Consider the following 23,384-nt stretch of genomic DNA (forward strand, 5'->3'; position numbering starts at 1 on the left):
TGGGAAGCATCTCTTGCCCCTCAGAAGCCTGCAGTGAGGGACAAACCAGATTCTCCTGTTCTTCTGTAAAGCACAGGCACTGAGCCTTTACAGGTTTTCCTCCTGGAAGAAAAGTGGGATTTCAGGGGCTGGATACAGGCAGCACTGACACTTTTCTGGACAGAAATTCCAGTGAGTGGGGGCAAAAAAAAGCACTGAAACATGTTACACAAAGTTCTTATCCCCTCCCCATGAGGAAGCTGAGAACAGCCTCAGCTCTTGAGGGTTGAGTGGTCAACACCAAAGAAAAGTAACAGGCACGTCTGGGCTTTCTGGCCTTTTGAACCAGCAGCTGCAGACACAAAGGTGGAGGCAGTGGCAGTCTGAATGAAGACAACAGCAACTCATCAGTTTGCTTCTGGCATTTTTGACTTACTTCCATTATTTATTTACGATCAGCTGGAAAACTTCACTCCCACTCAGAGGTCTTGGCAGTGGCAAGAGATGAGGCTTGTTGCATGTTAACAGTTACATTTCTCAGAGCAGCCAATTTGCTCACCCTTAAACCCATCAGGGTTGTGCAGTAAGATACTGACATCATTTGTGCTGTGGTATTATGCTTGAGGCTTACCTGGGCTTGGTCTGTACAAAAGGCAAAGATCCTGCTCTGAAGAGTCTGAAATGTTCCCTTCAGACACAATACTGTTTTTCCAAGTGATTTGAAAGACAAAAGTACCTAAAAAGTGAACCCTGGCCTCGTAATTGTTGCCTGCTAGCACTGAGCACCCCCTCACCCCCCAGGCATGGCTGTCCCAACAGGCCTCAGAGCAGGTCATAGGCTGGTCCTCCTCATCTTGCTTTCTTTTGAGGGAAGACTTTCAAGAGAAGACCCACATCAACAGGAAACTCAAAAGCAGAGCAGGCAGGAATGTCATGGCCACAGTACCCAGAGAGGCTGAGGATGGTGCTAGAGGAAAAAGAGGAGCATTAGTGCAAAGAAATCAGCAACTGAACCATTCCCCCATAGCAAAACACATCTCTTCATCCAGCCACATCCAGGGAAGATCTTTGGCTTTCTAACTATAGTAAATAGCCACCCTTAATAGCACAACACTCAGAGGCTCTAACATAATACCTACTCTGAAATTTGGGTGTGACGATGTTGATGTAGCCTTCTTGTGTTCCCCCAGTGAGCCCAACATGCAGTTTATCCAGTTCGGATTGTTTCTGCTTTTGGACCCACTCCCGGATGGGAGAGGTCTTCTGCCATTTACTCAGGTCACCGAGATGCATCCCCAGCAAGCCCTCAACCTCCAAAGGTGTCAGGCTCTAGAAGAAATCAAAAAGCAAGAATTAGAGATATAAAGCAGGAATAGAAATAATAGCTCTGACCAAGAGACAGATGAGGGTTCTATTAGAAACATGAAGAACAACAAATACCAATTTCTGGTGAGTGGTTTCAACTGGGACAATCTTCCCTTAGGCAGGGGAATGAATTTGATGGAGTGACTCCTGATTTACCCCAATGGACAAACACAACAAAAATCAGCTATTTGGCACAATACAAATGCAAGGAGCCAAACAATTTCAAGGTTCAGCTCACCATCAAAGAGTCTCTTCTTAACTTCATAAAAGTACTAATGTTCATGTTCACGTTGTCCTTGCTTAGAGCTTTGAGATCTGCAGCAGGAGCACCCCCTGGGACCAGAAAGAGAAAGCAGATCAGAGCATGGAGGACAGCATCACACGTGCAGTGCTGTGTATCTGTATAACATGAGCTATAACCATGTCTCCAAAATTTATCAGGCTGGGGCTGCTAGCAGAGTGAGTTCCAACTGCAAAATATATGGATGCTGCTTCATTTTTCTGGGAAGTATTAGTGTGTTGGCCAGTAAACCCATCTGTGACAATGCCAGATGCTAGGCAGAGGGATAAGGAGAGTTCGTTCAGGCTGTGAATAAATTCTTGGATTAACAGGGAAGACTCTATGGTTTGTGACATGGAGAAGGGCATTAGCAGCTTGATTTCTCATGGACGTATCAGATCTTACCCATCCCAGAAGTCATAAGTTTGATTTTCCCTGGGATAGTCTCACAATTGATTTGGGCAACTAAGTCAGGTAGAGAATCTTTCAGGAGTATTTTATGCCATCTACGTGCTGGAAAGGACTGAAACTTTTAACAACTTGGCTTTGAGAATTCCCCCATTAGATACTCATTCAGCTTCTGGCTAAGACCTCTCTCTTTCCCCATAACACACTGTTCTTTCACATACCCAGATAAGGTTCAATAAGCTCATAGTAAGCAGGTGAACGTCGCTGGTCTGAGAAAGCACTTTTTGCTTTAGCATACAAGATCTCTTTCGTACGCTCTGAACAGGCTGAGAGATTCAGAGATGCCAGTCTGCAAGAAGAAATGCAGATTTAGGGTGAGAAAGGTTTGTTTTATCTTCAACCTGAATAATTTTTAACTATTCTGAGTATCTCTCTGGGATTCTCTACATAGGAAAGGTGACCTCCTCTTCCCAGTAGATAGAAGAGAGATGGACAGAAGCTAAGAGAAAAAACATAATGTCTTAGCCTCCTGCTTAAAATGATGTGTCTTCTAAGTTATGATGATTCTGATGGTGCATAAGTTTGTGTGCTTGCAAAGACGTAGTTAACTAATTTCATTTACAGTCTTTCAAAGGACTTCAAATTCAATTTCATTAACTCTTCTGCCTCTAGATAAAAGCATGCATGCAGACCATATATGTTGTCAGCTGAGCTGCAATAAAGAGAGCTTGATCACAACTCAGAGCCCTTCCTGACAGGATGGAGAACAGCAGGCACAGAGCAGGTACCAAGTTGCTTCCTAGATTTCCTTTCACCGAGTGAAAAGGAAAATGCACTTGCTGAGGGGAAAATTCTTTTGCAAGAAGCCAAGAGCATCACAGTATTTCACTTACTTCAAGTTGTTGGAGTCTATCATATTCAGCTCAGTCTCACTTAGCAGGCACATGTATCTGGTACCAATTGCGTTCAGAGCGGTGACATTCAAGGGGTTTCCCAGGTCAAGGTATCGTTTGATTATTGCAGAAGCCTAAAAACACATTCGATTTTAACTTGGTTTCATCCCCAAAAGAAAAACTAAATGCAATAATTACAATAATAAAACCAAATAATTTCCAGTCTATTAGTTTGGACCTCAAGGATGAGGGGCAATCCTCTTTGAGCCCACTAAAGCACCAGCTCCCAAACAAGGAAGCAAACATAGGCAGTAAAGCAAACCCAACTTCCTACCTGATCATCAGGGGGCTCATTTCTGAGCAAGGCAGCCAGAGTGTCAGCTGAAGCTATATTCCATTTGGAAACATCCTCAGGGGTGATGAAAGAAACGAGAGAGCCCAGTTTGAAGAGCAGACTTTCAGGATACCCATCAGGATACGTCTGTGGAGAGACTGTTGTTATTGCTATGAACACTCGTTATCATGCCTGTGTTTATGAATTTATGCTCTGCAAAATTAACATGGAAAAGCCCTAAAGGTCTGCAAGGAATAAGAAACCAAAGCCAGTGAGATTGCATGAGCACATCTGTCCTTTTTCTGCTTCATAGCTCAAGCAAGCAGGTCCTGGGAGAAGGCCCAAAACCTCAAGCACTGTGAATTGACTCAACACAGACCTGAGTGGGCAGTGGTCTAACCAAATACTGGGCTCTCCCACCATCAGCACCACCAGCAGGTCAAGGAAATTACTATTCTCCTCCACTTGGCTGGCACTTATGAGAGCCCATTTGGATACTACAACCAGTTTTGGGCTCCCTGGCACAAGAAAGACTTTGACAAATTGTAGGAAAGAGCAGCAAGTCTAGCAGAGGGCAATGCTGGATGGGGGGCAGAGAATACAACATACAAAATGAGGTGATGGGACTGAGGGAGGTGGGAGTTTTAGTCTGAAGAAGAGATTAGGCAAGGATTTTATGCCTGTATTCAGCTATCTAGTGGGAGATTATAGGGAGGATGGAGCCACACTCAGAGGTGCACAGTGAAAGGATAAGGACCAACAGGCAATGAAAATCCTGATCACGTATTAAGAAATACATATTTTTGCAGTAAAGGTGGACAAACATTGGAAGAGGAGCCCAGACACGTGATGGAGTCTCAGTCCTTGGAGATACTTAAGCTCAAGTGGACAAGCCCCTGAGCAATCTCATCAGCCGGTAAATGGACCTTCTTCAGCCTGGCATTACCTCATCCAGATGCTCCTTCAGCACAGCCAAATGCTGAACAGTGAAGGCATAGGTCAGTAACTGAGAGAGATGATTCTCCAGAGAGACGTTCTTCAGGCAGGCACGTAACTCCACAGGTGAGTAGATAACAGGCATCAAGTCATTTTCAAGAACACTCTCTGTTATCTGCTTGCCAGATGGGCAACCTGTTGAAGCAATCATCAGATGTGCTCAGTGTTAAATCCTTGTGCTTCGAAGCTTTGAATGCTCCCTTGTGGAGAGGGACAGGTATGCAATCCTAGCACCACCCTCCTCCTGGGTGACCTGCAACCCAGTGTTTCATAGTTCAAGTCAGCCACACATAGGGACATCCACAAGCACTAGGGTCAACCCTGATACCAAGGGAATGGAGTAGAGAGAGTTCTCATACCATCAGCACGCTTATGCCTGGTAGGCAGGAGCTCTTCAACAACAGCAGCCAGCTCTTCCCTTGACAGAGGTGAATCACGTGCAAAGTTTTTCAGCCAAACAGTTAAAGCATTCTGCAAGGAAGATGTTTCATCAGGGGGATACTGCAATCCTGGGTGTTCCACCAGCATAACAGGTTGCTACTCACACAGACAATAAACGTTGATAAAGTATTATGGGCAGCAGACCTGCTGCTAAAGATCATTCCTTGGGAGGCCAAAGGCAACTTTCTAAATGCTTAAACCCATATCCCACAGCCCATAAATGATTTTACCCCCTCACAAAGCATTGTATATACTTACTACTGCTTTCCACCCTCTTCCAGCAGCTACAGGAAGAGGATGACTGTGATCTAGATTTGCTGTTCCAGGCTGCCAGCTTGACCAATCCTCACTTCCTACGGACTATCCATCCCCTTTTGGCACCACACTTTTAAATGAAGACACTACTGAAAACATACAGGCTGAACAACCCCCAGTGTATTTCTTCCATACTGCAAGCCCCTCTATGAATAACCCACCTTGGGGATCTGCTGCAGGATGCTGTGATCAAATACAGGAATCAACCCACTGAGCTCATCCAAGGTGAAAGCTGACCATGCTGCAGGAGGTCTGCATACAAAAGTTAGCAGGGATTAGCTTTCAATGAAGAGGCAAAGAAGAAAGGGGAAAAAAACACCTTAAAGACTGCCAGGATTATGTCCTTGTAGCATTTGAACTTAAGAAAAGACAAGATTTAAATCCCAAGACTTCTCGCTTTCTGTTACACACAATTTGCAGAGCAGGAGCAATTGACAGTAACATGAACAAGGGGCAGCTGGATGAGAAAATGGCATTTACCAAATACATGTTTTCTTAAGCATGAAACCTAAAGAATATCTATTGCTTACTATTGCCCAATTCTGTGCCAAGATGTCAGGGCATTTGACACAGAAAGGGAAGATGTTTTGCCTCCCTGGAGCATGTCTCTGTCAGATACAGTCTGGGATTTACGAAACATCTATCACAGTCCAATAGGTAGAAACAGAATGCTTCTTTCTGAAAGCCAATGGCTGACAAACAGCCAGAGCCACCTGTGTTCATCAGGACGGCCTTGGAGAAGTTTGGTTAATCATACAATGGTTTGGGTTGGAAAGGACCTTAAGATCACCTAGTTCCAACCCCCTTCCACAGGCAAGGATGAAAAACAGACCAAAGGAAAGGCTTTTATAACTACAGCAGGTAAGACACAGAAGTGACAATGTATTTCTCAGTGGAATTCCAGCCAAACCTTTCAGCTGAAAGAAGTTTAAATAAACCAATGTAAAAGGCCCAATGTGAAAGTCAAAAGCAAGGAATTATTCCAGTTTCTGACCAAGCTGCTTGGCTGGAGTTCACCCAGGTCTTACCAGGACAATGGTTTTAAGGGAATTGTTTTGCTGATGCCAAAAGAAAAACGCATACCCAAATGTAGTGTTACCACTGCTGATGATGCTCCTAATGGCCTCTTCTTGGTCAGGCAGGAAAGAGTCACACTGGCTTAATTGCTTCAGCAGATTCCCACCAGAACTTGTAATGTATTCTCCACCCAGGTCACAGACCAGACGTCCCAGAGCCTCTGCATCTTCCTCAGTTACTCGTGTGCCAGGAATTCTCTGAAATAACACAAGACAGAGGCATTAAACAGAACTGGCTGCCACTGAGAAGAGCAATTTTTGTTCCTGCTGCCAGCTGAGAACCCCCAGTTCTCCCCAGGCTTGTCCCTTGACCACGTACCAAACATGCTAAAGCTTCCAGGAGCAGCTGTTTCCGCTGGGATGACTCTCTCTGCAGAAGATCCAGGTTTGCTTTCCCAATATTAGCAAAGTACTGCCTGCAGCTTCCTGTTGCTGCATAGTCTGAGGGACTAGAAAGACAAATACACCATGAATTGTAGTGAATGGTACCAAAGAGCTGTTCAGGTTCAAGGCTGTTCAACACAGACTGTGTCCAATGTAACATCTTGCACATCTGCAGACTAAACTCTATGAATTGTTCTTCCCAAAGTTCCCAATCCACATATTGTAAAAATTCATTTTCACCTCAAGGAATCTATTGTGAAACTCAGCTTAAAATTGTTCAAGATTTGGATATAGAACCACAGGGCTACTGGAACAGAGAAATCCATTCTACTGTTTTGTTTGATGTTGTAAGGGAAGGGCACATTCACAGAGGCCAGAAAGAACTAAAACTGCAAACTGGTTCCATATCCAAACAGACAGCTCTTAACAAGAGCTTCATACTGTTCATATTAATATGATGGGATGGCTGAGTCTGAAAGGACCTTAAAACCAGTTTGAAAGCTTCCTGCAACCTAATTCTTTCTCCATGTAAGGAGGCCTGAACAAGTTTGAAATACATATCAGACATGAAGTAGTCATTACTAGCTGGGCTATAAAGTAATACCTCTTTTTCCCCCACTAAGTACCAAGACAACAACATGAAAACCATTGCACGGTTACCTTAAAAACAGCAAGAGGTCTTCGGGATAGCTATCTAAATCCTTGGGAATCCCATGCAGCGTCACCATCTTCACTAAGCAATTCAGCTGGAAGGACACCACAGTTCATGTCAAAGGAAGAACATGAAAACATAAGAAGAAATAAAGCAAACATAAAGGTTTTACTCTGCTCCAAAGACAGAAATCAGAGGGTTTGGTTCCTGAGGAACCAAATGGGGTTTGACTTCTCCTCTCTTCAGGGAAATTGAGAAGTGTGGGATGGAGCTCCAGGACCAGTTACATTTGTTCCGGTCCCTTAAGCTCAAAGTGTTTTTGTTCTTGCTGAACAATCCGCATTGCTATCTGGCATAACAACATCAAACGTGGCATTCTGAAATATAGGAACTGACCTGGTCTTCTCCTAACTTGACATTCTTCTTCTTCATGACTTTGGCCAGCTCCTGAAATCTTTCTTCTTCCACCTCATTGGCAGCTGCACACGTGAAGCCTTGGAGGACTGACTGGGAAAGCCTGACCATTTAAAGAAGGCAGATCAGAAGGGTAAGGACAAATATAGCAACCACAAACCTCCCCCATTCCCAAAGCTTAATGCTCTTCAAACTCCAGCCCCTCAAAGTTGTTAGTCTTGACCTGTGTGAGAGATCAAGAAGCCATCACTGGTCAAATACACATCATCTAGAGACTCAGAGTGGAAGTAGAAATGCAGTGACAAACTCTCCACCCCAGGCAGTACCACTGTATCCTGAATTACAAGGTCAGGCTCCTCCCTGTGTTTTCAGTCCAGGCCACACATTGAAAGTGAAGTGGAGCTGTGTGGATCCTCATGACTGAACAGTGTGCAGTCTGGGAATGCTCAGGGAGAAGTCCTTAAAACTTTCATTGCTTTCTATATGGAAAAGCTTCATGAAATCAGCAGGACAGTGGTGTTGACTCCATTGTTTTTGCAGATACATATCCTGGTTTTCATCATTTTCCATCTCAGATGTGAGAGCTGACAAAGGACATAAACCAGCCCCACTGAATTTAATCTCTGGAACAGCATTGTGGAAGACTGACACATTCTCCAGTCAGAAATGCCTTCCCCAAGGCAGTCAGAAGCCAGGTTCCAGATGCAGCGTGAGCCAGCAGCATCGTTTTAGAAAGCAAGTGTGGCTTATGGGTACATTTTGCAGCTGACACCCTGGTAAATCTTGATGCTATGTGCCTGTGTTTGGGTTTGCATGATATTTCCCATCTGTTGTTAGAGATTGAGTACGACAGTACCAAATGTACCAAAGGAAACATGGAAATTGCAATCAAAGCAAACAAAAACAGGGGAAAAGGAGGAATTAAAACAGTACCTGCTGAAGTCAGGCTCTGTCTTTATCACATCACTGAAAAACATGGCAGCCTGGGAAGCAAAGCAGAGTGTCAATGGTTTACCATGTTCTTCTGCAACATTCACCTGTACTCTCAGACAGATTTGGAGACTCACAGCTCTGCAGAGCCTGAGCCTGACGCTGAGGGGTAGGAAGGACACAAGCCTCCAGCATATTACCTGTTCCCTGGTCCATGTTTTACTGTTGAGATCTTGAATATTGGGCTTCTCATCCCCATAAACAAGCAATGATTTTGGAATGTAAGTGGCCAGAGCGTCAGGGATATGTTTCACCAGGTCAGCAGGGTGGTGGACACTGGAGGAAATCTTGACAAAGAAAACGAAACAAAACCAAGACATATCATTCAAACACTAAAGTGGCTAAAGTAAATAGTTGCTGGCAAAGAAGTGACAAACTGGAAAGCAGCCAGGCAAATTCCCCTGCTGATTATCTGGCCGTTTCTGAGACCCAACACTATGAAATATTTCCTGTTTGACACATTCGTCAGACCAGGAGAGCTTCTTGGAGCAATACCTGGAGTCCTGATGAATGGGAACAATTCTCTCTCTTATCAGTTTCCCACCTCCTGGCTTTATGCCCTAAAAATGTTTAACAGGCCAGAAAGGAGGGACATACCTGTCTTCTCTGCCAACACAAACTATGTCTCAACTTGGGAAGGCACAATCCTCTGGTGAATGAGATGTTATTTCCCTAATGCTTCACACCTGCATCATTGCCCCAGAACATGCCATAAGCAGGGCCTCTGGTGCCAAACAGAGTTCAGAGTCTTTCCTACCAGAGGGAGGATGAGTAACCACAAACTTGCATGCTACACATGCAGCTTGAAGGCTAAAGTCATGGCAAGATGAAAAGCAAAGGGGTGTCTATATCCTACAGAATCACATGGGGGATGAAATAGTGCATTGCTGAAGGATCAGTCTACCCTAAAAGGGACTTTCTAAACCACCTTCACTTCTCACAGGTTCTTACTCCAAACCATGGCAGTATCTTTTCTCTGAGCATCTTTTCAAGGCAGTGGGGAGCAGTTTATGGGATTACCCCATAAAGCAACTGTCCCTTTTGCCCTTGTACCCAAGAGGCTGGGCAGGACCCACTGGCTCGCAGTCAAAGACATGTGATACAGGCAAAGTGACAGGGACTTGAGAAGCTTGTCCTGCTGCACGCTGTGTTTAGCAATGACAAACACCCCAAGGGAATGCTGTCTGGGTGTGTGTCAGTGCCTGGCCCCAGGTAACTGGTGTTCCTAGTTGTGAGTCACTGGAGCTTTGTTCATTTATGATGCCTGAAGAGAAAAGTGACTTCACCTTTTCCACAAATGCCATTTTCAGAGCAGAGGGAAGGGGCAGCATCTGCTCAACAAACTCAGGCAACTTAATGGCTTCCAAGATCACTTCTGAAGACAGACTTCGAAGCGTGCTGCTGTTGAGGCCAGCCACCAAGCTCCCCAGCTTTGCCAGGCTTTGTCCATCTGGGATCTGAAAGGGAACACATGCAGGTATGAGCACCTGAAGCACCAAACCTCATTTGCTGGCAGCTGCCTCTACCAGGTGTGAGGAGCATTTGTGGACCTCATCCTGTGTACCTGATAGCCAGAGCGAAGCAGCTTGTTGATAATGGTGCTGGCCTGCTCAGAGTTCCAGCCACGAACTTTAGCCAGGGCAGGAACAGATGCTTCAAGGTCTTCAGCACTGATGCTGTTTTCAATGCTGGATATGGACAGTCCAACTGCAGCCTGGCCCAATCCACGCAGGATTTCAGGAGAGAAGTGCTCAAATTTTCTCACCAAAGAGGATGCAACCTGAAAAGGTCCCACATAGACAGAGAAGAAAGTCAGAGAAGCAATGAGGTGAGCCTGTTCGATGCTACAGCTTCTGGATAGTAGTCCTAAGGCACTACTTTCTGCCTCAGACTTGTGTGATGAAGCCTGTTGATGGACTGCCTTCCCCCTGGGAATCTTCAGATGAGGAGACACCAGCCAGATGCCACAATAAAAACAGCAAGTACCTGAATCCTCAACCTCACATGTTTTGTGTAGGCGAACAAAGAACTGAGCTGCAGGGCTGGACAGGACATTACCTGCAGTTCCTCTGTTGTCAGGGAGGAGGGAGCTCTCTCTCTAGTTATTCCTCTGTGTGTCAGGTTCAATGGGCAGTTCTTAGTGATCCTCTGGGCCAAGCTCAAAGCATCATCTCTGCTCAGGTTGCTCACTGCAGAGGGGGTCAGGTAGCAAACAAGTCTGTCTGGGAGGCTGAAAGTGGGAGACAAGGAGGAGAGGTTGCCAGTATGATAGCGAGTGGCTCTGTCAGATCTTTCCTTTTTCCAAAAGGAAGCTCTTTTCCAGTGCACATCTCCCCTCATTCATTTTAGCCCTGATGTTCCTGCTTACAGAGAGCACTGCTGTGTCATGCACAGCAGCGAAACCACACAAGATGCACTGCTTGTCATTGACAGTCATTGCCCAAGATGTGGAACTTGTGGTCTAGCCCTCCCCAGGATCAAGTGCAATGCAATTATTTGAGGAACAGAAAAAGGCTTTAGAGGTTTCATGGAAGCAGGCATCAGAATCACCACTCAGGGAGGTTTTGCTAAGCCATGGTACCATGCTAAACTGAGTCAGCTGTAACATCAGGTCAGGTCCTGTACCTTGACAAGGGAAAACCAGGTCCGGAGGTCAGTAGTGAGGTATAGTAGAGAGCTGTCTCCCGGAGCAAGGTGAGGTTGCTGATCATCTGTATATTGACTGGATCCCCGGTAAACTTTTGAAGCTGAGGGGATTGGCAAAGGAAACAAACAAAATTAATTTAGATGGATACTGGAATCCTGACAATCATTTTGGGACGGTTTGAACAAAGCTCACTTCAAGCAATAAGAGGTTTTTCACCAGCTTTAAAGTTGTGAGGAGAGTAATTTTTTGGTTTCAAGTAATACACTGGGACCTTGTTTTCTTTATCCTTGCACTGTGAGGACACGTAAACCTCTCTGACTGGAATTGCTGCTAGAAGACATGGTCCTGCCCCCTGCAGCACCACTCACACATGCAGGCCTGGTACAGTCATTCACTAAACCAGTCCCAGACATCGGTCCACTCTTGAGCTTGCTCCTCTGATTGACTCTAGTTTGTTTTCTGCTCAACTACTTATGTGAAACCAACTTGTGTGCAAGTAACTCACGACAAGAAATCATGATGGGGGGGGAAAATAAGACCTGAAGTGACTGTTCACCATAAATAAACAAGAGAAATGTTCCTGCTGGCAGCATCTCCATGAATTTTGGTCAGGGCAGAAAGACAACCCCCCAGGCACTCTGCACACTTCAGGTTCTTCATCACCGTGATAAGCCTGCACTTACTGTTGCTTCATCAGCAAAAAGCTGCAGGTCTCCAACAGTAGCATGCTCCAAAAAGGATCCAAGATAATTTCCAAACCAAGCAGTGGAATTCAGACCTGGAATGGCTGCACTGTAGCATTTCTGGTTTGAGTCTACAAAACAGACAGCATAATATTAGACTTGCACTGTATCAGGAACTCAGGGGAGACTGGAGACTTCCAAATGTGGAACAGGCTTCAGTCTTATGACAGAAATCAGTCAGCAGGGAGCTGCCCAAGCGCCTCTGATCACACATTAAGCTCAAATCCATGTGTTTGTGCATTCAGATTACAAATGCACACAAGACAAGACAGACGCCTCAGTCTTTCACAGCCCTCCAAACATTTCATCACCAGTCTTCAGCTCCCAGAACCAAACCTTGCACTGTCCTTTCACAACAAAGCAGTAAATGCCATTTGCACGGTTGCAAGTCAGCACATGAAAATCCTGGATTAATAAAGTCTTCAGGGAAAGAATTCCTGATAACCACTTATCACTGTCATATTCCAGCCTATTTCCATTGAAGAAACAATATATTTAAGGCATTCTGTTGTTTCTTATAGAAAATCAAGTCATTTACCATCCTGGATGAGGTAGTATTTGATCCCAGCATAAAGATTCCTCTGTTCTTCCACTGGAAGGTCAGAATATATGCCATTCAGGGCAGCAACTCTAAAGATGGATAAGAAAGGCACAGATCTCAAACACAGCTGAAGCCAAATCCACCCCTGGCAGGGTTGGAAGCTCACAGAAGTGGCTGTTACTTGGAGACTGATGTTCTCAACCACATCCCTTTTCAAAGCTACCAGTGTGACTACCCTTCCCAACAGCCCCCACAATCATTTAGCACTGTGTTTCCAGGGTCATTGCACACACATTGACTGACAGAGGACTAGTTATAGGGTCACTGGGTGTGTTACAAAGCTTTGGAGAGAGCTTCTCAGACGCCCCACTTGGGCCTCCATCAGTTCAGTGCTTACAGGGTTTAGCCCCTTGTGTTGGGAGGCTGCAGTAAGGGCCCCTTTCCTGTCTCAGCAACATGGACTTAAACAATGGTTGTGTTCAGCACTTACATCATTTGAAACGTCTCACACAACAGGTTTTTGGCATGGAGGCAAGCAAAGACCTTGGGCTCGACCAGGAATGGCTGAAGCCCCTCATGGACCCACTGAGCCAAAACAGGGGGGCTGTCAATGTCAGGCACTTCCAGCATCTTCTCCCACAGGCCATTAATGAAGATCATGTTCCACTCCAGAGAAAGAGGCACATGAGAAAACTGAAGGCAAGAGAACACATGAATTCCAGTGAATATGGACTGCTAAGCAAACATTAACAGAAACCCATGGGAATCTGAGCATTATGGACAGAATCACCCTGAGCAAGAATCCCCTCTGTGGGTAGTGACTTTTCCACACAGTTCAAGTACAGCCAGCCTGTAATTCCCACTGGAACCCCAGGCCTGTGTGGCCACTGCAATTAGCAACAGCTATCCTATGTGAACTCATGGTTGTTACTTCTATCTCCCCAGCTGCTTTTAACAGCAAAGAATTCTGCAAAGGTGTTGGTGGAGATCTGCTGATTGAAATGGTCCCCTCTTCAAAATAAGATGATGTTAAGGTAAAAATATAAGGTAATGTTAGTTAATGCCATTAATGTTACAGGTGAACAAATACTGGATATGTGATACCCACCCGTTGGCTGAACATGGTCAGAGCAGCTATGAGCTTCTTGGCATCATATTTGGAAAAGAACAGAACTGAGTATTCTGGATCCATAGCACTGGCAGGTTTAGGAGCAAGGCAAGTATATAAGGATATGAGGAAATCATCTGGAAAGTCCTGGAGCCAAGCACTCTGAAAGGGAAAAGGGAAATGCACACAGAGACAATAAAAGGTGTGTCATATTTAGAGATGCTACAGTATGCAACCTCCTTCAGGTCTGCTTCACCCCACGTGAGCATTCAGCATGAAGGTGATGTAACCTGTTGGCAGAAGAGTCAGAATAAAGTCCAATATACACTGGCTTGAAACAAGTCTAAACTTATCCAGTCCCAAATGCTGGAGCCTTCAGTTACCTCATCTGTCTCCCCCAAGCAAAGGGTGGCTTTAGAAAGCTTTATTCACAATGGTTCCCCACCAAACAAACAAAAAGCCATCTGATCCAAGTGGAAACTTCCACAGGGAACTTTCTCATTCCAGAAACACTTCCAAGTGAAAAAGGAAACAAGAAAATCTCACCAACAAATATTTGAAGAAATGACATGGTTTTGTTAGAAACATTTACAGGAAAATACAAATTGTTAATTCAATTGCAATTACTGGCAGCAACTCAGAGATAACGACAAAAGCAGGCAAGGGAGTAAACCTGAAGTATTCCAGATGACATTTTCCACACTGCAACCACTTTTTATTGTGGTTTACCCCAATGGACCAGGGTTACTCTCACGCAGAGGTTTGTTTCAATGCTATGATGCCAGTTTCTAAGAGCCAATTTGTTCTGGAATCTCCTTTGTTCACCTTCTCACTTGAGAGGTTTGGAAAAGCATCCCCCACTTCCACACCCAGCCCCAGAATGGTCTCTGTGGTGCGTGGCCACTCCTGAACCTCATGATGTGGAGCACGTGTTGCCTGGGAAGGTGGCACTGCCACAGCTCAGTGCTCTGGATGGTCCCTGTGTGTTTGACCCCATCCCTTCCCTCAAGAAAAGCCTTGACAAGGCTTTGGCCACTCCACACCCAACAGCAGGACTGCTTTTCAGATAGAAATGAATTGCAAAGGAGAACTAAACACACTAACCCATGAAAAGAAGGGGATTGCCATTACCTGTGCACAGGCATATTGACCAAAAGTGAGGCTGCAGGGGGAGGCTTGGCCATGGGCTACCTCAAGAAGCATTTCTTGGCTGACCCTGGTGGGGAAAAAAGCAGATTTGTTGGCACCATTCGGGAGCAGAGAGAGGATACTCCTCAAGTTGCTGACCCTTAGGTAGAAATCAAGTTCAATGTAGGCTTGAAATGGACTTGGTTTGAGTCCTGTGCCCCCAGCAATATCCAGGCTAAGCTCAGCACCAATGCCAAGGTTCTGGGAGCAGTAAATCCCCCTGTGCCAGGCTGGCTGACATACCAGGGACTTGCCCTGCCCTTCTGTGTCCTGCATAGAGCCAGAGCCCCAGGAAGGCAATTTCCCTTCGCTGTTTCAATGAGCACAACCAGAGCCCTCCCTGCCCATGGGCAACCCTGGGACTTTGCAGGGACAAAGATGCTACACCTGGTTTTAGAGGCTCCCTGCTACCCAAAGTGACATCCCCAACACCCAGTATCACTCCCAAGGGAAATGCTGCCCAGGGGATTTGCTGATGGTTCACATACCTTTTCACTGAGGCACACACAGCAGATTCTGATTCCCCAAAAAAGAGAGAGAGACAAAGATAAAGGCATTGTGATAGGAATATGTACAGAACTATGTCTGAATCTTCCTTATGGAAGAAGACCAAAGAAACTCACCGTTGACAGAGGAGCTGGAGCACTGTGCCAGGAGAAAGAGACAAGAGATGGAATTATCATGCAGTCAATGGTAGCACAGTGTTATTTGGGATCAGTGCATGCAAACAAGCATGTCAGCTGCAACCACTTGTACTCAGGTCTGGCCTGAAAACACACAAGTGCCCAGATCCAGAGCTCCCATCTTGCCATCTGCTAAATTCCTACCAGTCCTGGCTCTGCACTTCCAACAACAGGGAAGTTCAGGGTTATGGCAGCCCTCCCATCACTCAGGCATGAAGGCAAATGGCAGGGACTGTTCTCCCCATGATCTGAGAGAGGTCAATGTGTGTCACCTTCATTGGCCTCCCTGGTGATGTGCTTGCACTGAAGCCTTGCAAAGACCTGGAAAAGCCATTCCCACTCCACTCACTGCATGGGAGACAAAGGGGAAGGGCAGTTACTATCCACCTTCATACTCCAGATCTGGCTTGTAGCAACTGATTCCCATCAATGCACTGCTCTCAGGAAGCAGCCCACACTGACCACCAACCCACCCATGATTTGCAAGTAAAGACACAGATGACATGTATTTTAAACACACACATTTGCCTTACCAGATATGTCCCAGCAGAAGGGGCAGCAGTGACCTGCCAACCTGGAAGAGAATGTGCCATGATTTTAGCAGCAAATCCAGGACAAAGCTCATTCCCACAATCCAGCCCCTGTGTGGCTTCACAGACCCTCATCCCACCATATTATGTTATTCCTCATTCTTGACACTGGATTTCACAGAATCCTTTCTGTCAGACCTTTCTGCTGGTCTCTTTTTCGCTTGTGACAGCTGACTGGGTGAGCAGACACAGGTACTGCTGGGTCAGTCTGGCAGAGGACAGTGTCTTAGATGACATGAGGGATTGCATGCATCTCTGTCCCCAGAGAGGAAAAGGCAGGAAAAGGGGCAGAAACAACACTCCAGGGAGTGTTGGTCTGGTCCTTCTCTCCAGAACTTCCTCACCTGGTATCCCTTGTGCACCATGGCCTGGTTTACCATGCCTGCACTTATAGCTCAACAGCTTCTACCTGTTTCTTGTGTCCCCATCAACATGTCAGCTGTAGCCAAGCCTGTGTTGTTTTTCATACCTTTTTCCTGCTAAGTCCTCAACTGGATTAAAGTCAGCCCACACTGCAAAGTGCACAGGACACAGGTAACACCATGTCACAGCCTCAGGCCAGTCCTGCCCCACAGTCTGACAGGGTTTACTGGAGGAAGCCAAGCTGTCACTGCTGGCTCTCAGCAGGTCTGTACAAGCCCTCCCCTCATCTGTTCCTTGTTTCCCAACTTTTACATTGTTCCTGATGGTAACTTACCTATTCCTGTGAAGCTGGAAAGGTGGTGAAATGCAAGCTTGGGGAACTAGTAACAACAAACAGACTCAAATCTCCCTGGCATTAGTGTTATTTACTCCAGATTAGGAGCCTGTCAAGACCAGCATCTTCTGTGTACAGGAAAAAAGGGAAGGTGAGGACTTCCCCCTAGTTTCTGACAGGGCAGAACAAGTGAATGCCACCAATGCTACATGAAATGAGAGGGAGAAGGCAATGGTTGGAGGCTTCAGAGGTTACACTGAGTGGCACCAGCACTGATCACTGCACTGTTGGTTTTGTCAGTGGGTGTCTCTAACGGCACGCTCAGGGCTCTGTTGTCACCACTGTCACCTCCACCCATCTCCTGGGGCAGCTGTGCCTGATCCCAGCCCACGGTGAGGCCCTGCAGAGCCATCTGCAGCAGCCACCCCTCACTGCTTTCACCCACCACCAGCCACACGGTGTGTCCAGTCTGTGCCATCCTCCTCCCTCCCCTTTACCTCCATCCTCAGACCCATCTCAGTGTGTGACAGAGCACAGCAAGCCCCGAGTAACTGCCAGCCTTGTTCCTGTGCTCAAGGAGTAACACAGCTCTGGAAGTTCAGCAGTTACCTCTCAGTAGGGAGAAGACCACAACATCAGTGCCTTTGGATCAGGCACTACAGCTGCCAGGAGGCTGAAGTGGCCACAGAGATCACCCTCACCCATGTCTCACCTCCATGGACCAGCGTGCCCAGGGCTGGCTGGGTACACTGAGGTGTGACAGAGCTCAGGTTCAGCACAATTGCTCCATGGCTCTTCCAGCATCAGTGACTTCAGCCCTTAAACTCCCCTGAGGGAAGCACAGTTGGGATTGGTGTTATCTACAGATGGTCAGAAGTGAACCATGGGGGGAATGTGGAGGAGCTGAGCCCCAAAACCAAAACCCAGAAGCAACCTCCTGTGGTTCCTCCACACCATATGGCTACAGGACTGAGCTAAGGTGGCCCAGGGCAGTGTCAGGCAAATGCACAGTGGTATTTGGGCACAGAAATCAACAGGATAGGAGACCCTTATTATGGAACTGCAATGGGGAAGAGGAGGAGGAGGAAAGCAATGGCTTTCCTAAGTGGGGATGTCTTTATGAGCCCAGTGACCTGCATTAGGAAGGGGATTATAAGATAGCTTGGAGGGATGGATGAGTCCCCAATTAGTATAACAGGGTTCTGATTACTAACTGCTACACCTTTTTAATCATTTAATTAACAAACAACTGTCACTAAGTAACAGGCAAAGGAAACACACTCACAGCTGGGCAGACGCAGTGCTTTAGCCCTAACGCATCAACGTCACAGCTAAGAAAAGCCCCAGAAGAGTTACCAAAATGATAACCAGGAGCTCAGTGCCAGAGGCTGGCCCCAAGGCCATGCTTCCCTGCCTGCAGACAAAGCTGGGCTGTTCCCACCTGGGTAATCACTTCCTGCTCACCTCAGGACTGGACCATGGGAACACAGAGCCAAGCCTCCGGCTCCCACTCATGGAAAGCTCTTACGCATGTGTTCAAGCATGTGAATCGTCCCATTGACTCAAAGAGCAGCACTCAGAAACACCCACATGGGGAGAAGGGGCAAGAGGAAGGGTGGCTTCTCACCCTGCGGGATCAGAGAGGACCCCGACCTACTATCACCAAAATCCTCATTGTATGACAATAAATCCTTCATCTCACAACATCACAGCAAAGGAACAGACTCAGCTCACGTCAGGAACCACCTAAGACGCACGTGCATCACTCTGGGAGTAAGACCCTTCCCAGCACTGCTCTCACTCCTGTGCTTCATTAGCACACAGCCACAGCAGGCTGTGGTGAAGCTCTCCTTAAACAGAAAAGACCATCTTCTTTACATACATACACTGTGCTGCTCACAGTTCAGCTGCTCTCCACAGTCCCTCCTCCTCCATGAGGACACTTCTGTCCCACAAGCACTGCCTGGTCTCCCCACTGCTTCTTTACAAAACCATTCACACTGATCGTGTGGCACCACTACACTTAGATCTCCAGCCCTTCCCTTTCAGAAACCTCTTTAGGGACCCTCAGAAACCTGTGTTTTCCTTCTCCCTTTGCTCCATCCCCAAGAGGACAGAACATGCAAACTACTGGATGCAAGTTCTCTACAAGCTCACCACATTGCTCATATTCTGCCTTTCCTCCACCTCCAGTTATCTACAGAAGAAGATGGGTTGATGGATGGGGGCAAGCACAGCCCAAAGAAACAGAATGATTTTCCATGGCTGCATGCTAAGACAATGCCCAACATGAGAACACACCAAAATCACTGACCTACTAGACCTAAAAGCAATTGCATGAAGAGTCATTAAGTTTTACAAGCAATGTGTATACTTCTGCTGGACAGAGACATCCCTCCTGGTCCAGAATGTAAATAGAAAATGGGAAAAATCCCATTTTCATCAGGGTGCCCAGAACACACTGGTCAGTTTGAACAGCAACAACCATTTAAAGAAATAAAGAAGTTAACTGTGTAATAGTTTTCCTTCCTTTAGCACTGGTAACGAAGCCTATGCAGAGAAAATGCTGGTCCCTTTATGGAGCTGTTTCTCAACATTACAAGTTCCATGTTTTATCCTCCATATTCATTGAAAACATGATCTCAGGTCTGATGAGGAAGCATAAAGCACTGACACTTGCTCAAAGAAACAGAGATCCTGCTCTGGAATTCCTCATTCCCAAAAAAGCAGACAGAGGGAATGCAGGGAATATAGAGGTACTGAGATTCAGCTAAGATTATTTCTTAAGTGCTTTCCCAGAGACATCTGGATACTCCAACAACAGGAGCAGTGAGCAGACAGCTCTGCAATGACAGGAGGAGAATGAACTCCCATTTTGCCTTTCCACCCTGTTTACTACAAGAACTAATATATTTTGGTTCAAAGATACAATGAACAAGCATAACTAAGGGCTGTGGATTTAGAGCAACCACCAAATAATGTTCAATGGTCTTTCAGCACAATTTTCCCTTTCAAATATCCTCTCAACTACAGCTGCTCGTATGGAAAATCCTCCTGGAACACCCGTCGCTGTAATACTCACCAAGCAAAAGGAGAACTCCCAGCCCTGGGAGTGAAGGCAGCATTTCTGCAGCGGTCTTCAGAGCTCCCCCAGATGCAAGGAATCACCTTATTCCAGCCAAGCAAAATCAAACATGAAGAATACTTAATTGCAAAACCAAACTAAAGAGCAGGAAAGTTAAAAGGTGAGTGTCTCCTGCGCACACTTACACCAACGCCCTTCACACAACCTGTCTGAAACTAGACCCAAAGCACACACAAAACTACTGAGGGTCCCCTATGCCTGGGAAAGCACAGAGCTGCATGCAGGGAACTCAGAGTTAAGCTGGATTCTCTGCTACCAGTGCCCTGGAGCCAGGCTCCTCTTTGGCAGAGGAGGGTGTGAGTTGCACCACCCCACTGGAACATTTAACTGTGGCACTTACCTTCAAGCCGCTACTCAAGAGATACTCAGTGTGCAGGGCTGTGATGACAGAGGGCTGCTTTTCACTGAGCAAAGCAGGGTGTGCCTCCGGCTTCTCAAAGCTGCATCTGAAATTACAGGATGGGTTTGGAGCACTGGGCACACCTTTAAGTCCTTGAGAATACAAATGTTGAGCAGTACAAATAAATGTGTTATTTGTTAATGCCTGTCATTCCTAGGATACAGCAGGAAACACTGAGCCTGTAGTGAGCACTGAGTAGCTGCATTCCCTCCCTGCCCTGCACAGGATGCTTTTGGCATTTACAGGAGGCAATAAAAATAAAGCTGTGCCCCCAGGACAGAGCTACTCCAGGACCACCTTCCTTCAGTTACTGAGGAAATGTTTGTCATCAGGACATTTTGCTTCAGTGGAGCTTGAAATCTCTGCTTACCCCAGTTGTCTCCAGTGGGAAACCACAAGGAATAGGTGGCAGCTCCTCTGGTGGGCAGCCAGGACATCTTCAGATCACACGCATGGCCAGCTGGGAGCTCTGCTCCAGGCTCAGCAAGGTCAGTTACCTGAAACACAGAGCTCACCACTCAGGGCAGAGGGACCAGGAGAGCTGAAAGCAAACCTGCAGCAGGGTAAGGCTGGGCTGGTGCAGGCAAATCCCACAGCATGGCCACCTATCTGAATTCCTTGTGTACCTTTCGTTGCTGAGGTGCTCAGGGCACACTGAGCCTCACGCCAAGGAGCCCAGCATCTGCACCCAGGTGCCATTGTGGGCTTTTGCATCAGCACCCATTGTAGCAGCCTGTTTACACTCACAAGCAGCATAGCAATGAGATCACTGAGCAGGAATGGTGCGATCCAGTGGCTCCAGAATTGTAATCCCAAAGACCCCTGTCTCCCTTTCACCAGAAACGGCCCTTCCCTTTATTCCCTTGCTGCAAAGATCCCAGGACACAGCTCTCTGGGCTTTCCAGTTCCTGCAGGCTGCTCTACTTTAAAAACTAAGCAATGTTCTTACTAAAGAGACCACATTTGGTTTTAAGGGGTTTTTATGCTCCTGCATGCTGAGGAATGGCTTTGTCCTGTGCTTTCAGCTGAGTCACACGTGGTGACACTCCCCATGACCTTCCCAGACCTGTGCAACAGCAGCCAGGGGGATCTCCTGGTTCTGACTGAATTTGTGTTCCCCTCAAGGTAATTTTGAAGCATCTTTGTTTGGTCACTTTATTGGTGTTTTTCAACACAAGTTTTTTCATAAACCAGTTATCCCCTGGTTTAGGCTTGCCCCATCATGCCCGCCTCTAGCTCCTGTGTTTGTGGCAACACCAAGAAAAGCCCATGTTGACTCACAACATCACCATGTACCCAAACCTCAGCTCTCTCCACACTCCTTTCTTTCCTACCACACTTAATGTGCTTATCAGCTACTTTGGAACAAGTGCAACACTGATTCATAATGTAGTTTGTCTGACTCAGATGATGCCCAATTGAAAGTGGCTCTCATCAACACCCATCCCAAGCTACCCAAATCAATAGAAACTCGAAATGCACCATTTGTAAGTAGCCAGATTCACAGACTCCTGGTTCAAAGCAAGAAACCTCTTCTCCAGGATTTCCACATGAGGTGTCCTGGAGATGGATGGGGATCCTTCAATCAGGTTTCAAATATCAAAGCTTTCAGCATCTTGTACCTTTTGGATATTCAACAATGCCACCAGGCTGTCCACGACAGAGGGTCAGACAGCTCTGTGTTGCTGGGGAGCCCTGGATGTGCTGCTGGACAAAGTGCAGATCCATATGGGAGTCAAGCAAGGACCATGTGGCACAGCAGGGCCCTGCCACCTGCAGCCAGAGCATCAGGGGGTGAAATGCAAGAACAGGCAAGATCTGAAAAGCAGAAAAACAACACTGAGCCTAAGCCATGGATGAGGAAACGGGGAGGGGGGGGCAAGCAGAGTGTTGGGATCTTCTGCTCGTGTCAGCCAGGATGTCATGCACACCTAAGGAATGCATAGAGCAGCCCTGTGATGGGGAGAGAAAGCAGAGTTCACAAAGACAAGGAGGAACTTCCACCTCTAAACAAGCTGATACCTCCCTTAGGTCTGGCCACAGGGTGCTGAGCAGAGGCATCCAGTACCTGCCATCTGCACTAATCCCTCAGGAGCTACGAGCCAGGAGCACAGAGCCAAGGTGTGGTATGAACAAGAAGGTCTTTGATTCAAAGAGCACACAGTTGAGGAGATGAAGAGAGAGGAGCTCAGAGATGGGAAGACAGGCAATGATTTCAACACAAGGTGAGCCACTATCACACTTACAGTGTTCAAGTATCTTTGCAGGCTTCATAGCAAAGCAAGATTCTAATAACTACACAGAATGAGGCTGGAGCTGATTTGTGGCATTGTCTCTGCTCGAGTGAGCCTAAGTGAGAGTTCCAGCTCCATAGCTCTGCATCTCAATCTCTAACACCCTCCACAAGAGGCTGGGGCAGGAGGGGAGGCAATGAATGTGCAGGGGGGGCAGGAGTGGGAGCTGTGGGTTGTAGCCGGGGTAAATGAGTCAGTGCCTCCTCACCCAGCCTGTCTGTGCGTGTGGAGCATCAAGTGTGGCTCAAGTGCTCTTCAGCAACACTAAATTGGAGAGTTGGTCCCTGAGGTGTTGCTGCCGTGTCAAGCCAGGTGTGGCACCAGAGAATAAACCCTTCCTGATGCCATCAGCACCAGCCACACTGCTCAGCGCAGTCACTGCACTTCCCCTTGGGCCCCATCCAGAACAAAAGTGGCTTTGTGTTTCCTTGGAAAAGCCAGGCCTCCCATGAGGTCAGAGGAGCACCATTCCAGGCTTTTCCTACTGTAAGTCTACAGCAGAGCTCCTGTGTAACTTTGTGAGGGCCACCAGAGCTTACTGCAGTCAGACGCTCCTCTTCATTAACCTTAAACACAGTGCATGACCCAGAAATGGAAGGCAAGGTTTAAGAAGAGGAAAAGCAAAGCACAACACAAGAAACTTTGCTGAATAGGAACCAAAAGAGGCTGTTAAAGAGGCTAAAATGTTGCAGGTGCTGTGGAAATTCTGTAGTCATACTGAAGGCTGAAAGCAAACACATACCACATAGCAAAGACAAGCAAAGTGCCATAAACTGAACAGAGGCAAAGGAGGCTGCTGAAGGTAAGAAGGTATCTTTTAA

The 23,384-nt window shown here is 46.7% G+C and overlaps 1 protein-coding gene and 1 long non-coding RNA gene across 4 annotated transcripts; both read right to left on the bottom strand.

The window, feature by feature from the left end:
* Positions 1-390: 390 nt before the first annotated feature.
* Positions 391-19,153, bottom strand: LOC115607706 (mesothelin-like). Of its 3 annotated transcripts, XM_030485302.1 has the most exons (26): positions 15,380-16,317; positions 15,243-15,278; positions 14,698-14,782; positions 13,567-13,728; positions 12,949-13,151; positions 12,456-12,547; positions 11,858-11,988; positions 11,153-11,274; positions 10,586-10,757; positions 10,092-10,307; positions 9,814-9,984; positions 8,668-8,814; positions 8,471-8,520; positions 7,520-7,640; positions 7,132-7,217; positions 6,407-6,536; positions 6,095-6,285; positions 5,173-5,263; positions 4,615-4,726; positions 4,206-4,390; positions 3,260-3,406; positions 2,926-3,059; positions 2,254-2,381; positions 1,583-1,677; positions 1,119-1,308; positions 391-946 (listed from the first exon to the last, which is right to left on the bottom strand). In XM_030485302.1, the coding sequence occupies exons 3-26, from the start codon at positions 14,767-14,769 to the stop codon at positions 858-860; spliced, it is 3,237 nt and encodes a 1,078-aa protein (XP_030341162.1). In that variant the 5' UTR covers positions 14,770-14,782; positions 15,243-15,278; positions 15,380-16,317; the 3' UTR covers positions 391-857. The 3 variants fall into 3 exon arrangements, with proteins under 3 accessions (XP_030341162.1, XP_030341161.1, XP_030341160.1); XM_030485301.1 differs by adding an exon at positions 19,039-19,153 and having other exon boundaries at positions 14,698-16,282; XM_030485300.1 differs by having other exon boundaries at positions 14,698-16,317.
* A 580-nt stretch (positions 19,154-19,733) lies between these two features.
* LOC115607715 lies at positions 19,734-21,968 on the bottom strand. The gene is made up of 3 exons (XR_003991327.1): positions 20,640-21,968; positions 20,210-20,315; positions 19,734-19,892 (listed from the first exon to the last, which is right to left on the bottom strand). It is a non-coding gene; the product is annotated as an uncharacterized LOC115607715 (long non-coding RNA).
* Between the last annotated feature and the right edge of the window lie 1,416 nt (positions 21,969-23,384).

This window comes from Strigops habroptila, chromosome 4 (assembly GCF_004027225.2).
Source record: "Strigops habroptila isolate Jane chromosome 4, bStrHab1.2.pri, whole genome shotgun sequence".
Lineage (NCBI taxonomy): Eukaryota > Metazoa > Chordata > Aves > Psittaciformes > Psittacidae > Strigops > Strigops habroptila.

What these genes read in the sequence shown, in the direction of transcription:
- LOC115607706 (XM_030485301.1), bottom strand. Translation starts at nt 15,030, where the DNA reads ATGCAGGACACAGAAGGGCAGGGCAAGTCCCTGGTATGTCAGCCAGCC. An exon ending in CCTGGTTTTCCCTTGTCAAG is followed by an intron (nt 10,758 to 11,152) that starts GTACAGGACCTG and finishes TCCCACTTTCAG; the next exon opens with CCTCCCAGACAGACTTGTTT. An exon ending in AAATGGCATTTGTGGAAAAG is followed by an intron (nt 8,815 to 9,813) that starts GTGAAGTCACTT and finishes TTCTTTGTCAAG; the next exon opens with ATTTCCTCCAGTGTCCACCA.